We start from the raw sequence: 20,048 nt of genomic DNA on the forward strand, positions 1-20,048 counted from the left end.
TTGTATAGTGACTGCACTACGATTGCTGAGTTTCTAGTTCAAATTTAAATTAGAAAATCAGCACTCGTAGTGCAGTCACTATACAAGCACTTTAAGTGCTAATTTTGCACTTCACTTTTTACAGTGTACATGTACGATATTCACCTTTATTTCATGATGCTAGATTTAAAGAATTTGTTCTGCAACAAATAACTTGAAATATTAAGTCTGTAAGTCGTCGTTTCGATGCGAGAACGCCCCAGCGTAACACCACGCTTTCGTGCATCGCATGTGCGGAAAAAAGCCCTTGGCAGCACGCATATAAAGGGCATTGCATAATGGCGTTTCTGCACCGATGGGGTGCGCAAAAATGTTTTGCCAAGGGTGTTCTTGCATCGACACGACAAAGTTATGTTTATTTCTTTGTTTAATGAATTTGGTCGTGAAGGCCTATGTACTGTCACCATGTATTGAGGTAAGGTGATATATTTGTATAGTTTGAGAGTGTTAACAGCTTTAATGAATGATATGAAATATAGAAACATATACATCGATATGCCTGATTTGTATTTTTTTGTTTTGTTATAGCTAGTGGAATTTAGTGGCATAAGCCTGTATTCTGAAATCTAGTTTAAGTTAATCCATGGTCTAAATTTTGGCTAAAACCATGGAAAGCTGAAATATCAAAATTTGTTTACATTATGGCCTATATTCTCAAGATGATTCAAAATTGTACCATTGAACAGAACCATGGATTGTACAAATTTCTCATATTATCCCGCTTCCCTTTAGCGCCCTTTGTCAAAGTGTAGCACGGGTCCGTTTTGGGTGGGGGAGGATCTTTTACTTTACAATAACAACAGCGCAGCGGAAGGATTTGAAACAAAGAATCCCCACCCTGTCCGTCTACGGAGGTAGAACTTAAATATAACTATATGGTTGTAATTATTTTACTATGTAATAATCACACATCACATAATCAAACACCATCAATCAACAACATTCACACTATGTTATTAATTAATGTAAATAATAATACTCCATAAAATAAACTAACATACACATAATATAAAGGATATATGTTCCTTTAATTCTACACTAATAAATGAACATTATATACATGATATTTACAAAGATAAAAGGTGATGTAACTCTTGGTTACATAATTATCCGAACGGGTATGAACATATAGTTCAAATGATACTTAGAATTTACTTAACTGGACATAACTTTTACAACAGTTGTCGAACAACTACTGATATTAAGACTACCATAACATTAAAACTATTAACATTGAGGGTCTCAGTGCAGAAATACATAAAACGTTGATGCCGTTCATGGTCAGACAACCAGTGACCTGAGAATCAGAAAAAAGAGAAGTTACATGATAGTAACTCTATGGAGGATGTTTCCTCTCCATCTCGAAAGTTGTGAGTTTAATCAAAATATGATTAATTATTTCTTATACTAAATATCAAATATCAAACTTCATCTCAATACTTTTATAACTAGGATCAGTAATCCATTTTACAATAACATATCAAATCAATAATGAAATAGAATGGTTTAGCACAATGATATTCAGGAAAGTCTTTAATAAGATACATTAGAGTCCGCACAGTATTAACGCGGCAAGATAGGGAACTCGGCCTATCTGCTTGACCAGAATAATACCGTTTAGTTGTTTTGGATTCGCGACTTGCTTAGAATTTGTAGTTCGCAAAGTTCAAAAGGCTCAACTATATGAAACTCGCACCATGCTCGCGCTGCTAGACAATCATAAATAACAAGTGCTTTACCATGAACAATAATCATAGATGGTTAGAAACAATTATAAGAAATTCAAACATTCAATAAGATGTAGATTATAGAATAATATCTATCATCAGATATATAAAACTAAACTTTAGTATATTATTCAATCGAAGATTGATAATAAGCCAAATGTGTAAAAGGCAATTTTGGAAAAGTAACTTAACATTAAAAAATAAATCTATAAGATCAGTTATCAAATTATCTTATAAACTGAAATATGGAAGGATGACTTTGGATCTTACCTGAGAATCAGGAAAAAGAGAAGTTACATGATAGTAACTTTATGGAGGATGTTTCCTCTCCATCTCGAAAGTTGTGAAGAAGATGCCTCCAGAACTTCTATATAAAGGTATTTTCGACAGTACCATTATTTTTTAAAAGGGGTGTGTATATTTATAACTAGTAATACTTGTTGATCCTTAGTCATCTCTTTTAATAAACAAAAACCAGTAAACATTAATTGCTAACCCCTTTAGGGTAGCAAAGATGGAAGAGTCCATCAACATTTCCCCAAAATACTTCTACGTCATTCATGTCATTCACGTCATTATTTCTGAGAATAATGACCACCAGACCCCTGACTCATACTACCCAGAACTGACCGCTGGCTCTCTCTTTCGCTCACTCTCTCTCAGTCTGTACAGAGGTCATAAAAACTCTCTGCTCTGACCATCCAGTTATGGATGTTCAATATCCATATCCATACAAGGGGGGGGGGGGGGTAATTATTACAAGGTCTTTATCCTTTTCACTACATATAAAATATTATGTAGCACCAAAATATGAGGCGCCGAATGTACCATTATTATATAGAACAATTATTTGTTATATAATCATTATTTATTAAATAATAACTATATTATTTATATATAATTTACATTTTATTTGTAAATAACTACTATTATATAAAATATCATTTCTAATTATTTATATATAATTCCAAGTAATGCTTCATTATTTGTAAATAATAATAGTTCGACATTCCATTATTTATAAATAATGATTATTTGTTTTTCATTATTTATAAATAATGATTATTTGTTTTTCATTATTTATAAATAATGATTATTTGTTTTTCATTATTTATAAATAATGATTATTTGTTTTTCATTATTTATAAATAATGATTATTTGTTTTTCATTATTTATAAATAATGATTATTTGTTTTTCATTATTTACAAATAATGATTATTTGTTTTTCATTATTTATAAATAATGATTATTTGTTTTTCATTATTTATAAATAATTTGTTGAGTTTTCCATTATTTATAAATAATGATTATTTGTTAAATAATGAAAACGTCTACTTCATTATTTATAAATAATTTTTTCGAGTGCACCATTATTCTCATTATTTATAAATAATCATTATTTAATGTTCGAGTTTTCCATTATTTATAAATAAAGATTATTTGTTAAATAATGAAATATCTACTTCATTATTTATAAATAATAATTTTGTTTCAATATCCCATTATTTATAAATAATCATTATTTATAAACAATTTTTACAGTTTGCCATTATATACAAATAATCATTATTTATATACAAATAACCATTATTTATTAAATAATGCCATTATTTATTAAATAATGCCATTATTTATTAAATAATGCCATTATTTATTAAATAATGCCATTATTTATTAAATAATGGAAAACTCGCTATAACATGCAAATGTGGGACCGCCCATGATATGAATATTCATGATGCGATTTCCTTTTTCGTGATTTTTCTTCACAAATTTTTGTCCATTTCCTCTTCATAATGACATTTCTTGAAGCAATTTTCTAGGGATATGGTCTGATTGTAATATTCTTCATTTTCTATATAACTTCGTCTTCGTAGAAATATCAAAAAGTGTAATTTTATACGATTTTTCCTACAGTTCACAATCCCCATAGGCGCGCGTGTACGGTAGGGACAACCAGTGAATCGACGGAGTGCTCTTCATCGAAATACTACGTTGGTTGGTCCCCGGAAGTGGCGGGCGGAATTTAGCCCGAATCCTCGATGGAAGTCGATCAAGTGCATATGAGCTGAGAGAGTGAAATATCAGTGTACTTGTACAGGCCCTTCTACTTTTTATAAATATTTCTTGTTGCTTTTTTTGTTAAGTTAATTTTTCCTGGTGTAGAGATAAGTTTCAGTTCTAATAATGCACTTCAAATACATTTTGGAGTGTCTGTTTGAGGCGTTTGGGGCGATTTCACCCTGGCCCCAAAATGCTCGCAACGACAATACGGGGGCATGATGACCCCTATATTTTTAAAAACTTATTTTTCTATTGAAAATTATCACAAAATTCACCATAAGTGTGCACGAAAGCCTTCGTATTTCACTTTTAAAACTCCGAAAAGTGCCCAAATGACAAGCTTGGTCGCTTCGCTGTGTCGCTTTCAACTTGAGAACGTTTACGCGTCTGCTCCCCCCCCCCCTCCTCCGAAAGAAATTCTGTATACGGCCATGCTCTAAAGAGCCTGGCACATTGATTTATGTATACTTTCATTTTCATTATTTTTATCTCATTATCAACATGGCCTTACGCAGAATTTTTACCGGGGGGGGGGGGGCAGCTAGGACGCGCGTAAAGTTTCTCAAAAAAATCTTGAAAGCGAGACAGCGACGCGACCAAGCTCAAATGACAAGCTTGGTCGCTTCGCTTTCTCAAGATTTTTATGAGAAAGTTTACGCGCGTCCTGCTCCCCCCACCCCCCCCCCCCCGGAAAAAATTCTGCGTAAGGCCATGATGATAATGAGATAAAAATAATGAAAATGAAGTATACATAAATCAATGTGCCAGGCTCTTTAGAGCATGGCCGTATACAGAATTTCTTTCGGAGGAGGGGGGGGGGGGGGGGGAAGCAGACGCGTAAACGTTCTCAAGTTGAAAGCGACACAGCGAAGCGACCAAGCTTGTCATTTGGGCACTTTTTGGAGTTTTAAAAGTGAAATACGAAGGCTTTCGTGCACACTTATGGTGAATTTTGTGATAATTTTCAATAGAAAAATAAGTTTTTAAAAAATTAGGGGTCATCATGCCCCCGTATTGTCGTTGCGAGCATTTTGGTGCCAGGGTGAAATCGACCCAAACGCCTCAAACAGACACTCCAAAATGTATTTGAAGTGCATTATTAGAACTGAAACTTATTTCTACACCAGGAAAAATTAACTTAACAAAAAAAGCAACAAGAAATATTTATAAAAAGTAGAAGGGCCTGTACAAGTACACTGATATTTCACTCTCTCAGCTCATATGCACTTGATCGACTTCCATCGAGGATTCGGGCTAAATTCCGCCCGCCACTTCCGGGGACCAACCAACGTAGTATTTCGATGAAGAGCACTCCGTCGATTCACCGGTTGTCCCTACCGTACACGCGCGCCCATGGGGATTGTGAACTGTAGGAAAAATCGTATAAAATTACACTTTTTGATATTTCTACGAAGACGAAGTTATATAGAAAATGAAGAATATTACAATCAGACCATATCCCTAGAAAATTGCTTCAAGAAATGTCATTATGAAGAGGAAATGGACAAAAATTTGTGAAGAAAAATCACGAAAAAGGAAATCGCATCATGAATATTCATATCATGGGCGGTCCCACATTTGCATGTTATAGCGAGTTTTCCATTATTTAATAAATAATGGCATTATTTAATAAATAATGGCATTATTTAATAAATAATGGTTATTTGTATATAAATAATGATTATTTGTATATAATGGCAAACTGTAAAAATTGTTTATAAATAATGATTATTTATAAATAATGGGATATTGAAACAAAATTATTATTTATAAATAATGAAGTAGATATTTCATTATTTAACAAATAATCTTTATTTATAAATAATGGAAAACTCGAACATTAAATAATGATTATTTATAAATAATGAGAATAATGGTGCACTCGAAAAAATTATTTATAAATAATGAAGTAGACGTTTTCATTATTTAACAAATAATCATTATTTATAAATAATGGAAAACTCAACAAATTATTTATAAATAATGAAAAACAAATAATCATTATTTATAAATAATGAAAAACAAATAATCATTATTTGTAAATAATGAAAAACAAATAATCATTATTTATAAATAATGAAAAACAAATAATCATTATTTATAAATAATGAAAAACAAATAATCATTATTTATAAATAATGAAAAACAAATAATCATTATTTATAAATAATGAAAAACAAATAATCATTATTTATAAATAATGAAAAACAAATAATCATTATTTATAAATAATGGAATGTCGAACTATTATTATTTACAAATAATGAAGTATTACTTGGAATTATATATAAATAATTAGAAATGATATTTTATATAATAGTAGTTATTTACAAATAAAATGTCAATTATATATAAATAATAGTTATTATTTAATAAATAATGATTATATAACAAATAATTGTTCTATATAATATTGGTACATTCGGCGCCTCATACCAAAAGGGTGCTACAACTGCATGCATTTAAGGACGTTCCACAGTTATGTTTGTGCGCATTATGATCTGCGCATAGTTTACACTCTGCGCGCTGACGTCACAATGGATGAACAGGTGATTAATTAACTGCGGGTATGAGCTGATTTTTCTCATCTTCTGCACTTTAACTGCAGATCCGATGCGTTATTTCATGAAGCTAAAAAATTGAATTATTCCATGGACCATTCAAAAAAATATTCTCTACAATTTTAAAATACTTTACTCTGCAGTGCTGCCAAGATTCACGAATATTACCCCGAGTTTGAATAAATGGTAGAATGGTTTTTATTTTTTCTTCACATAGATACTACCCTTGTAAAAAAGTACTGCGATTACCGCGGTACTACTGCGGTACTACCACAGTACTACTGCGGTACAATTGAAGTACTTGTAGTACCGCGGTACTACCGCGGTACTACCGTGGTACTTATGCAGTAGTACCGCAGTACAATTGAAGTACTTGTAGAACCGTGGTACTATCGTGGTACTACCGTGGTACTTATGCAGTAGTACCGCAGTACAATTGAAGTACTTGTAGAACCGTGGTACTATCGTGGTACTACCGTGGTACTTCCGTGGTACTTATGCAGTAGTACCGCAGTACAATTGAAGTACTTGTAGAACCGTGGTACTATCGTGGTACTACCGTGGTACTCTTGCAATAGTACCGCGGTACAATTGAAGTACTTGTAGAACCGTGGTACTATCGTGGTACTACCGTGGTACTACCGTGGTACTCCTAATCACTAAATATGGCTCAGAATATGCTTATTATCTGTATCAACATCCATTTTTACTAAATAAACTGGTTTTTAACATTACAAATTGTGATAGCCAACAAATTCCTCATGTATTTCTTGGTTTTTAATTTCTTATGTATTTGTTTGATATTATATTTTTTTTGTTTTTCTTTTTATGGAAAAAATGTTGAACATTATTCAACAACTTTTAGCCCCAAATCAAATGATTGCAGTGATGAAAAAGAAAAATAATGAGGGTTTTGACTATTCTTTGAAAAAAAAAACAATTCCCACAGGATTTGTACACAAATTTATATAGGCTAATTAATCTTTACATGCAATATGGACATTGAACAGTAAAATCATGCGATGTAATATGTACGCGATTGTTTGACAATCGTGATCACCTGAAGGACGCATGCGCGTATCTCGAAAAATCACGTGACGCGCGTGCACCTTTTTTATTGGATCGTAGAAAGGCGCGCGCGATCGTCTATTTTTCATTCAAGATCTCAGCTTCACTATGCCGCCACCAGCTTCAGACGAGTTCTTCTGTCTTTTTGAATTTGAAAGCGATGACAGCGTCGAAATTGGACCATTTTCTTGGATATTAGACACGGACAAGGATGTGGATCCTGAAAGCTATGTCGATCAAGCTGTTGAAGTTATGTGGGTCAGTGGCAGCAAAACGGAGAAGTATCGAGCAACAGTGTTGGCTGTAATTAGTAAGTCCGTACGTAGACAGCTGGCAGCCGTCTGTTTCGAGGAGTTTTAAAACATTTTTTAAATTTTTTTTATTTCTCCTCATACACAGACGGCTCGCTATCGTGCAGCCACCATTAGGGGACTTACAATGCAAAATCCCCCCGTCGGGGCTCTTCAATTTTTGTCTTTAATGAATCAATTTTTTGAAAATTAACGCGACCGAAATGCAAATTAATATTCCCTCTTGGCATTAATTGCCAAAAAACGGGGAAAATCAAGTTAAAAGGAACAAAAACAGTGACTTACCTCGGCTGTCGCGCAACTTCACTGCCCTGTTTTATCCAAACTTAATACACATAAACATATGGCCATTGAGTCCCCTGTACAGATCGCGCTAGAACTTCGGTCTCTGTATTTGGTGAGTGAAGCCAACGGAGTTCAGCTGAACAACCAACATAACAGAGACCGAAGCTTTTGGTCTAGTCCGTACGGTGTACCCATGCAACTCAGTCCCATGCATCATGCATGCATTACTATACGATAATTGTGGTCATACATATTTACAATGACGTACATGTCAACGAATAATGTCAAAAATACATATTCTCTGCATAAAATCAAATTGAAAATTATATGATCGGCTGCACAATCTCATAATGAACACATCTGATGTCATACAATATTTAAGTCTAAAGAATTTAACGTAGGCCTACATATTTTTCTTCAAGTTCAAATCGACTTTCAATTAATAGATCTAAACCTTCCAAAAAGAAACTGCGTCTGCGAAGCCGAAGACAAACGTGTGCATGGCCATGGGAATGTAACATTATTGTTGACATGCTCACTCACTGCCACCATTCCTAATCCTATCTATATATTCTTGTCATATGTGTAAAACACCTTGTGTATGTTAGTAGATCTACTTGTGACTCATTAACCCATCAAGGACGAGAGCTATTTAAAGGCTAAAGGCCAAATTGATCATTGTTTTCCTCTACAAATTGGCAACTCGTATTTGTCGTAAATTTTGTTGGCCATTATTCGTTAAAATATCACTACCATCCCACAAATTAACCCAGAGAGCTCCCGCCCGCACAGCGGGCGGGAGCCCAGAAGCTTACCGTGTATTTTACCATTGTCACCGGACTAGGGTGATTTATGGTCTAAATATTTCTCCAAATGAATTGTGAAAACAGAAAGTATACAATTACCATGATTATATGGATGAAGGTCTAACGAGTGGCAGATTCCTGACATCTGGGCACAGTCTGGAACCTCAAAAAAACTAAAAGTTCTCTCCTTCTACCCCGTCTCGATCGGCCATTTTTGTTAAAAATCGTAACAAAATGGCCGATCGAGACTGGGTAGAAGGAGAGAACTTTTCGTTTTTTTGAGGTTCCAGACTGTGCCCAGATGTCAGGAATCTGCCACTCGTTAGACCTTCATCCATATAATCGTGGTAATTGTATACTTTCCGTTTTCACAATTCATTTGGAGAAATATTTAGACCATAAATCACCCTAGTCCGGTGACAATGGTAAAATACACGGTAAGCTTCTGGGCTCCCGCCCGCGTAGCGGGCGGGAGCTCTCTGGGTTACCCACAAATATGCGGGGCTTAGCCTTAGGCACTGATGGGTTAACAGTCAATTGACATGGTCCATTGACTTGTACCACTACCAGTATTACAGTCAATGTACTATTAATTAGATCTATATTGATTCAAATTGTTATTTTGGTAAAAAAAGGTCTACAATTGCACACCCCCCTGGCATTTCAACAAATATTTGGCCGATTGAAATTTGCACAAATTGATGCTCTAACTAATAATGATTGATATGTGACAAAAATTGCAAAGAAATTCGAAGGCGGGAACTCACGATATCGCCTTATCGGTGTCAACATGGCAATGGCTGCGATTGCGATGCCGATGGAGAGTAGTTGTTGCCTCCGATCGTACAACCAATTGTGATGGATCACAAACAATTATAACGCTGTGAGTGTGATAACATTAACAAGACTTTTTACATTTTTTTCTGTTATTTTTTCCCTTATAATTTATATTCATAATGGAAAAAAGTTTATCACATGTTATGATCAGCGTTATTATTGTTTGGGATTGATCACAATTGGTTGTACGATCGGAGGCAACAACTACTCTCCATTGCGATCGCATTGGATGTCGATGCCGATATCGTAATGTATTAATCATTATTAGAGCATCAATTTGTGCAAATTTCATCTCAATCGGCCATACACTTTTGAAATGCCAGGGGGGTGTGCAATTGTAGACCTTTAGGCTTTACCGTTATTTTTGTTAACTGAATTTGACTTTGTATTTGAATGTTCTACTAGCTACTCTTCTATATTATAAACATTGTCTGTGATTTATGTTCTGATGTTCGTACATTGCCATGATGTTGGTATATTGCAGTGAGTGCGATGTAAACAGTGGCACTGACCACATGATCACGTAGTACTAGTAAATTTCCAAGACCAAGCCTCACATGCATTATCAACATGTCTGTTATTTAACTCCGGGCATCGCTAGCAGATTTTTTTTTTTTTTTTTTTTGAAATTATTTTAAAGCAGTTTTTTGCTGCGCATTACTCCCATTAGACATTTTTGGCTCCGGATCACTAGCGCTGTCGCGCTAGCGATCCCCGGAGTTACATGTCTGTTAACTCCAAGGATTGCCACGCTGCGCGTGGCGATCCGAATCCACTCAAAAGTGAACAAAAAAAGTTCACATTTGTGCAGCTGAATTCAGCTTTAAAATAATAAAATCATGCAATACTTAATTACCACCAAAATATGACGCAATATGCTAGCTTTGCTGTGCCTCCATAAAAGAATCGGATTTCCCCCTCCATTCGGCACAAATTCAGTCATTTAATGGCTTCCGAGACTTCCCTCCCGTGGCCAACTGCACAAATGTGAACTTTTTTAGTTTTTTGTTCACTTTTGAGTGGATTCGGATCGCCCCAGAGTTATGTCTGTATGTGTGGCGCTGACGAGCTGCATGAATGATGAGGTAGGTACTAGAAATTGACAATCTGACATAAACATGATTATGTGCATGATTATTTTTTAGAAGTGCCCTAGCCTGTTAAAAAAAAATTTCGGGGTCTCCCTGATATGTTAAAGCAATTATCATGATTATGGAGACATTTGAAAAGTGATTTTTGTATTAATTATTTCCATAAACCAAACCAAATGAGGAGTGGGAAAGCTCCAAGTGAGTTTGTTTGAAATTGTATAGTTAATTTTTTAATTTGTTTCAAAATTGTTTAAAGGATCCAAGGATAATCTCATCAGAAAAAGGAACAAGATGTGTGACGGGCAATCAATGGAGACTGATAAGGAAACTGGGAGAGGGAAGAGAAAGAAGAAACCAACACGCACATACATGTATTCATCTTCTGAGTTGGAGACGGATGATGAGGAGCCTCAACCAAAAGAAACAAAGGTGTGTGTACATGTGTCATATGATATCCCAACACTGGAAGTAATTTTTGATGACTGACAGATTAACAAAATCTTTCTATCCAGTTATCATTTATAAACTCATCAACAAACATAGTCAATAAATCCTTTACAGTTTACAGAAATAACATTGTTGGCTTTGTTTCAATATTATGCAGCTCAATCATATTTATAAACAAATGTTCTGGTTAAAATGTATAAGGAGGGATATTTGTTTTCAATTTGTAGAAACAGAATAACATGTTTTTGCTCTTTTTTTAAATTTCTTGGGTGCTTAATACAGATGGTTCTAAGCGTCTACATATTGCTAAATTTTTCTTCATGAAGTAACTGCAATCGCCAATGGTTGTGTAACTTGTGTGCCTAGACAATTCCCAAGATGCTAAACAGTACTATTTAAAAAAAATCATAAAATTGTTTTTACTTAAACTATCTTTTCCTTTTTCAGAAATCAAAATAAAAAATTTCACAGTGCAATGAGATGGCCAGGGATCTCAGGAAGCAAATGTTTGGTGCCAATGAAACGGTATGTGCAGCTATTTAAACACCTTGGAATTGCAACTTGCAAGCGTGATTAATCTAAGGTACCTGTTGATGCATAGTAAGCTATAAGTTTGTTCACATATGCAAAGTGTCCTAAAATCACTGTTATATGACAATTAACTAAATGCTCAGTCCTGGGCAAGTCCAAGATAACGCGCGTGTTACGTATGGGACATTTCAGAGGCTTTTATTTCCAGAAAAATGGTGTAAAGGAACTTTGATTGCATTGAATTTAACCATGGTGATTGATATCCAGGAGAAGTGTATTCATGTAAAAAATTGTGAGAAATGACCTTGACAATGAGATTTTAGAAGAGAAAATGTGTGCTGTTACGTATGGGACCAGAAGAAAAGAGATTTTTTTAATTTCTTTTTCAAGTTGAAATTGCTCAGAAAGTATTTCATTTAAAACCTTGAAACTCACTGTGATAAAAGTCACAGCACTCAAGTTTACCAAGGATAAATTTCATGTAAAAAGGCAGAAAGCTCTAAGTACAGGCTCTGATTAAAGACAGATATGACGTGTTACGTATGGGACATTTTTCCCCCTATTCGTTTAGTGTGTGGAAAGCGTATATTGGATTTTTGGTCTGGTTACCAAAGTGAAATAAGCTGTAATTAATCAGATTTGTTTGCAAATTGTCAGGAAAATGAAATTCCAATAAAATTTACAACCATAATCATATTTGATTATATTTTTCATTTTTATCTATTTTGTTTCATACGGGCATGCTGCTAATCAACCACTAACTGATTTGAACATGTATTTACTAGTGCTAATTATTATAGAAGTTTTGATGATATTTTTTTGTTTTTTTTATTTGGGGGTGGGGGCAATTTTTATACATTCACTGGGCTTTTAAGTTGTATAATTAAACTGTGTGAAAATGCCTTTTCTATTGTTCAAGAAGAACCACTTGAGTAATACCAGCTATAGATCTACAAACAAGTATGATCATTCTGTGCGAATATAATGAACCACCGTGCACCGTTCTTGGTCTATATTAGTGTATTTTCCCTAAATATGAAATGCCATGAAACAGTTGCATGATTTCTAAAATGAAAGCATACACACCCTTGCTTTTATCAAATACATCTTTACTACCTGTAGATTTAATCTTGAACAGGGGGGCCACAATATGAAATAATACACAGTTAAAATTCTTGATGTTGTCACAGTTTCTAACAAAACTTTTCTGAAAGGCTATTTTTTATGGGCATCTTCTGCATCATCACATAATTTTTGTAAAATTTGTTCTTTTTTTTGTTTTGTTATCCCTCTTCACTGTATTTATCTTACTCAGTAGCTACACTTTCCTCTGTAAAGATGTGAATTTCTTGATTGGTAGTAACTGGTGGAGGTAAAAAAAAAAAATCTGTCTCTGGTTCATTAGCAAAGCTGAACTTTGTTTTGCAAGACTTGTTTTCTTCCTCATGATTCCGAGGCTGACAGTAATGGCATTAAAATCAATGATCTTACTTCAGTATTTTTAGTTATTTTCATTCCAGCTCCCAAAATAGTTAAATGGTTCCAACGCCCTCTCGCCCACTACTGATCTTCCTCTTTAAATAATAATGATTTTTTATATTTGTCCCATACGTAACACAGCATTTCTAATTTATGCAAATTAAGTCACTGAAATTTGCATAAATTTGCATGATACAATTTATTCCTTCACAGAATTTTAAATTTCAACTATCATGCTTCAAAATGACACCAAACATTTCAATGTTGAGCAAAGATGAAATTTTGTCTTCTCAGGGGACCTTATCTTGGACTTGCCCTCCTATTGATTGCTACAATTTTAACACATTTGAATGAATCCTTTAAAATTTTCATTGAACATATTTAGCTAAGTAATTCAACATTATAAATGTACAAAGTCAATATATTTAGTTAGATAAGTATGCTAATTGCCATGTAAAATCTTACAAATCCTAATTCACAGTGAAACCTTGTTATTGGTCAAAATTAACTAAATCCTGTTATGACGAGGTAATTGCGCTGGTTCACATTCATAAACCATACTTTTTAACTAGTGTCCGATTTGTTATCATTCTTACAGAAAAAATCAAATGGACGTACGGCAACGGGAAGTGGAACAAGTGGTGAGATAATTGACCTGAAAAAGCAGTTGGAGAAATCAAGGAGAGAGACTGAGGATCTGCAGGTGAAGCTGACTAAGGAGAAGGCAGTTAGGGAAAAGATACAGCAACAGCTGTTGTTTTTGCAAGGTACAGTATTTCCTCCCATTATTTAGTATTCAAATGCTTGGACAATACCTCATAGTCATATACCTCACATATTCGTTAAACAAACCTTTAGTTTATGGTGCCCTTTTGAGCCCATTTAAATAATTCATGTTGAATAGTTGGTAAAAAAAAAAGTTGGAATGAGGGGACTTGTTCCATATGTTAACAACTCTGTATAAGCCTTCTGAACTTTGTGAAATTCATGGAGTGGCTTCTTTTTCTGAGGTATCCCAATCTCTCAAAGAAGTTTTCTACTTTTTCTTATCTGTGTCATGATCTTATGTTTGTATTAAATCTCCAGCTCTCTTCTCCATTCTAGAGTATTCAGCTTCGGTTTGGCAAATTTTTCTTCATATAATACCTTCATAGTTTTAAATAGTTCAATTTTTAGTGGTATGAATAAATATCTATGTTATTTTGTTTTTGTTCAAGGAGTGCCTAAATTCATCGAAACCTTTAAAGGGTTCATAGTGGATATGGAGGAGATGTCGAGACTCAAGGTATGTTGTGAATCTTAAGGGGTGGTCACACTGGACATGACTATACCCACGAATTTGCTGTATGCATGTGGTACGAACTAGTGCTCTATGTCTACTGTTCACATATTTGCCAATGCCATGAGAAAGCAGTAAGAATCCGATGACACTTCCATCAAGAATGGAGAAGAACCAGTACGATGTCTTGCGAACTCAGTATGATTGCAGTAAGAATGGTGGACAATACCTATGACATTCTTACTGCAATTGTACCAAGTGTGTAACCCTCGTACTGGTTCTTCTTTCTTGATGGAAGAGTATCGCATATTTACTGCTGTCTCACTGCATTCTTGTGGCATTCGCAAATATGCATACAGTATGCATTGAGCATATGTAGGTATGGTCGATACATGGCGAACTACGATCGTACAGGTTAATACCGCAGGCAAATGTGTACAGCATTTGTGGGTATAGTCATGACTGTGTGATCACTCCTTTAGGCAAAGCGATTCCAGGCCAGCGTGCATTTGTGTTTATGATGAATTACTCTGGATGGATCGTTATATTGTATAGGTCTATGAAAACTGAATCAGTGGGAATTAGTAACTATTTAGAAGTCATTTTTTAGAGGAGGAAACATGCATGCAAATCTCTTATGCTATTTGCTATTTTCTGTTTGCTTTTGTTTCCTTTGATTGCTTGACCTACTTTGCAGTAAAATCTTGGTAAATATTTGATGGTATGAAATATGGATTTTCGTTTTCATTGGCAGGCTGATCATGAAGAGATGAACTGTCCATCAGGAGGGTCATCTACATCATCCTCGCCCGCTCGTTCCTCGCCCGTTCGTTCCTCCACCCAGTCCTCCACCCAATCCTCGCCATCATCAGCACGACCACAGGTAATTACTTCATGTATAAATATTTTAGTTCGACTAAGTGGCCCAGATTCAAAAAGAAAATTTGTACATAACCATGATTAACATTGATTACTGCTCGTATACAAGATAACAATTTCTAATTATATGATGGTTCGAGCTTGCAAATCGGCAAAATATTTCAGAAACATTTATTTGTTGCATTAAGTGTGTACTGTCAATATTGTTAACAGTATTTAGTCCTCACCAGGCCAGGTTAGTCTATAGCCCGCACCCCCCCCCCCCCCACAAGAAATCTCGGCCCCTTATAACGAGGTGTTTGGGACCATCGATTTTACCTTGTCATAAGCGGTATCTCGTTATAAACGGCAGATTCAATAACACATATAGAAACACATTTACAATTGGGACCAAAGGATTCTCCTTGTTATAAGCGGTACAGGGAAACCCCGTTATAACGAACTCGCTTATAACGAGGGGAATCCTTTGGTCCCGATCGTAAATCTGTGTTTTATATGTATTATTAAATCTGCCGTTTATAACGAAGTACCGCTTAATATAACGAGGTAAATTTGATGGTCCCGACCACCTTGTTAAAACAGGGTTACCTGTACTTCATTATAAGCGAGCTCGTTATAACAGGGTTTCCCAATATCATGATCACTTCTGACAGATGTACCCGTCCATTATGTAATTTTTACTCAGATTACAAAGCTACCAGCAATTTTGATTTGATAATATTTTCTTCATTCATTGTTCGTTTATAGTGGAAAATGTGTGCCATCATGGACATTACATATTTGGGCAAATTATGTAATGGATCCTGATGGTACACATTTTATGAAATAGCTGAACATTTGATGAGCCAAATGTTTGTAAACTTGTAGTGTATAAACTTGTTCATAGCTTTGTATTCAAAGTACAAGTTACATCCTTTAAATTGTGCGATAGCGGAAGCAGGATTTTTTATAGTTCGCAATCGAAGATCCATCTAGTTCATATTTGTAATGTCTTTGACTCTGGAATAGCCCGTATCAGCCTACTTATTATAAAAAGATATCACTGCCCAATCTATGCAGGGCTAGTGCTTAGCTTTTTATTTACAGGTGAACATAACACATTAAATATATTTGATCATAGACTTGTGTGTTGTAGAACCTAACAAGTTTGTGGCTAATACAGAGCTTCTTTCTTATTTCTAGTGGCCAAATAAAATTTCAAGTGGCCATTGGCACCCAAGTCGTGCTATGATTCTCATTTACCTACCTTGACTATAATCTTTTTTTTTTTGTTTTTTACGTGTTCCTTTGCAGGTCATGTCAAGTCAAAGTTCCCAGGAGTGTCATCATCGGAAATCCGCATCGTTATGCGGAACAAAGTTGGCAACGAAATTAAGTTGGCCAAACGTAGATCTCAACCGAAAGAGAACCAAGCCAAAGAATTAAACCAAGAACCACAAGATGAGACCGAATGAAGCACTTTGTCAAGATGACTAATTAATTAATAATGAGCTAAGTCTTGTTACTTACTAATTATCCCCTGTTCACTGTCCAGAGGAGGCAAATTTGCGCGACCTGCCACATTCTTCGCACCATTCAGTGACGAGGTCAGTAACATGGGCCTGCCGAACACTGCCAGCATCAGAGGACTTAACAAGCACATGCATATTCTGTTCCAAATATAATTTAGTATGATCATCATGATGCGACCTATCCGAGTATGCCATGTTTGGTACGTTTCTGGCACTTCTGAATCGCCCGTCGCTCCTGTGTATTTTTTTGGTTGATTGGAATATGTTTTAGACCACAGGCATTGCTATAATGCTTGCTACAGACCAACATTAAAAAAAATAATAATAATGTTTTAATAGGGGCCAGAATTATCCTTATCTGATATATTAAAGGTGCTCCTGCATCGTTTATCATACACACAGTGCCATCTTGCGCACAAACTAGCCTAGTTCAAAATGGCGATCTGTAGCGTAGCATCCCAACGCTTGATGATCTTTAACATTTCACCTGTTTCTAAAGCTATTTTGATAAAAAGCTCTTCATGGGCCATCACATCAATTCTAGGCATGTATTGTGTTTTCCGTCCAGCTGGTACTAATATATTAAATTTTATGTTTTGGCATGTGGATATCAAATGACAGTGCGCACGCATCAATCAGTGTTCTTTGTTGGCACCCTTCTAAACAAATAAGTGTCAAGAACTTTCTTGTTGAGTAAATTTTGATCTGATAAGGAAACAATTTGAGATTTTTTTGTGCAAAAAATGGCATTTATATATGATCTACGGATAAAAGCCCAAATTCACCTTGAAGAATGGAATCAAATCAGACTAACAAGAAACTACGTCTCTTGGAAGACATCAAAATTTATATGGGGAACCTAAATTGCCTCAAACATGCATTGAAATTTGAGACATTTGGTATTGTTAATCTGGTCTTTAAACAAAAGCGAATGGAATTAAAATTGCTTTTGTTATGATTTTGAATGACGGGAATATACCAAATTATTTCATGTTCCGTACTCTATTTGCCAAAGATATTGCTGAAATGTATTCATTGTGTGCTGAAAAATAACTTTGATAATGTGTATGCGTTTGACGCCATTTATTTAAGTGGCAAATTTCCTCTCGTCCTTTAAAAACTTTGCCTTGTGCCAAATAACAAAGTATGCTCATGTAACATTTTAAAGGCATTGTCTTCTATATGTGTACACAATATATTTACCCTACTTATTTGTTGTGTAAGGTCACATTGATAAAGTGCTGTAACAAATATTGTTATATTATTGATAGATTATCTGTAGTAGTTATAAAAAAGTACTAAAGTAGAGATGTTAGATATCTTCATGTTTTTGTTGCAACTCAGTACAGATGTTTTTAACTACAGTTTTGAGATATTATTGATAGATTATCTGCTACAATTTCTACATATATGATTCATTTATTTATTTATGATTCATTATTTTAAATAATCATATTTTACTTCTATTTACTTACCTTGTCAAAGATTTTCTTTGCTCTTCATTACCTATAATATATATTTATGTTCAGTTTAATTCTCCACTCAATTCAATCTTTATTTGGAAATAAAGATTGAATTGACTGTATTATTCGTGTTAATTATATATTCAAAAAGCTGCATCACTTCGCCGTGATCCCTCGCATAGGCCTATAAAGTTGATTCTATCCTTTGGGTTTATGTCAGGTTTCTATAGCTTCTGACCATACGAGCATTGAAAGTTAAGGGGTTTATGGGACGAATTATCGACTAGGGCCGTCCATAGCTCAGTCGGTAGAGCACCGGGCTAGCAATCCGGAGGTCTCGGGTTCGAATCCCGATGGAACCCCATTTTCTTTGCTCTTTATTACCTATAATATATATTTATGGTCAGTTTAATTCTCCGCTCAATTCAATCTTTATTTGGAAATAAAGATTGAATTGACTGTATTATTCGTGTTACTTGTCAAAGATTGGAAGGAACTTGATTGATGTATGTTTTTGTTCCAACTTGGATACAAGTACGTGTTTTACAACTCAACAGTTCTTGAAAATTTTATAGACTTTATATGAAGCGTAATCTCAACTTGCCTTTACCATAAACATTGTGCTCGAACCTAAAACTCGTTAGTTATAGTAGTTATAAAAAAGTACTAAAGTAGAGATGTTAGATATCTACATGTTTTTGTTGCAACTCAGTAGAGATGTTTTTAACTACAGTTTTGAGATATTATTGATAGATTATCTGCTGCAATTTCTACATATATGATGCATGTGTTAAGTTTTAATGGTTTTAAATAATCATGTTTTACTTCTATTTACTTACCTTGTCAAAGATTGGAAGATTTATGTTTTTGTTGCAACTTTGATACAAGTACGTGGACAGTGTTTTACAACTCAACAGTTCTTGGAAATTGTATAGACTTTTTATATGAAGCGTAATCTCAACTTGCCTTCACCACAAACATTGTGCGTGAACCTAAAACTCGTTAGTCATAGTTGTTATAAAAGTACTAAAGTAGAGATGTTAGATATCTTTGTTTTTGTTGCAACTCGAGTACAGATGATTTTCACTACAGTTTTTATCATGTAAAATATTAAGCATATAACTTTAACTTGCCTTTACTTCAACCAACCATTCAGCCATTATGTGTGCTAAAACTTCAGGAATCCCGTTACCTCAACCAACCATTTAGCCATTGTGTGTGCCAAAACTTAGTCATGTTAGTAAGAAAGTACATGATTACAGATGTTAAAACATATATATATATATATATATATATATACATATCTCAAAATAAACTTTTTATAATATTAATACTTTTGTAATTTTCTTATTACTGTGATTAAGCTAAATGAAATTGTGATCGTTTTCATAAAGGTGTGCAAGTACCGCAGTAGCACCAGGGTAGTACCATGGTACAGGTACCACGGTACTATCGCAGTACTATCGCAGTACAGGTTTACAGGTACAGCGGTACTACTGCGGTAGTACCGCAGTATAGGTACCGCGGTACTACCGCAGTACAGGTACCGCGGTACTACCGCAGTACAGGTACCGCGGTTCTACCGCAGTACCTGTACTGCGGTACTACCGCAGTATAGGTACCGCGGTACTACCGCAGTACAGGTACTGCGGTACTACGGCAGTACTA

At 34.7% G+C, this 20,048-nt stretch overlaps 1 protein-coding gene and 1 non-coding gene across 6 annotated transcripts; both read left to right on the top strand.

Annotated features, from left to right (window-relative positions):
- The first annotated feature begins 7,243 nt into the window (after positions 1–7,243).
- Positions 7,244–19,711, top strand: LOC129269975 (uncharacterized). 5 transcript variants are annotated; one of them, XM_064100814.1, is made up of 7 exons: positions 7,244–7,771; positions 11,048–11,220; positions 11,686–11,763; positions 13,847–14,015; positions 14,466–14,533; positions 15,282–15,410; positions 16,700–19,711. In XM_064100814.1, exons 3-7 carry the CDS (start codon positions 11,719–11,721, stop codon positions 16,829–16,831), a joined length of 543 nt encoding a protein of 180 aa, XP_063956884.1. In that variant the 5' UTR covers positions 7,244–7,771; positions 11,048–11,220; positions 11,686–11,718; the 3' UTR covers positions 16,832–19,711. The 5 variants fall into 5 exon arrangements, with proteins under 5 accessions (XP_063956884.1, XP_063956885.1, XP_063956886.1 ...); XM_064100815.1 differs by having other exon boundaries at positions 7,244–7,764; XM_064100816.1 differs by having other exon boundaries at positions 7,244–7,757.
- TRNAA-AGC (transfer RNA alanine (anticodon AGC)) lies at positions 18,672–18,742 on the top strand. Its single transcript has one exon. It is a non-coding gene; the product is annotated as a tRNA-Ala (tRNA).
- Positions 19,712–20,048: the final 337 nt, after the last annotated feature.

This window comes from Lytechinus pictus, chromosome 6 (genome assembly GCF_037042905.1).
Source record: "Lytechinus pictus isolate F3 Inbred chromosome 6, Lp3.0, whole genome shotgun sequence".
Lineage (NCBI taxonomy): Eukaryota > Metazoa > Echinodermata > Echinoidea > Temnopleuroida > Toxopneustidae > Lytechinus > Lytechinus pictus.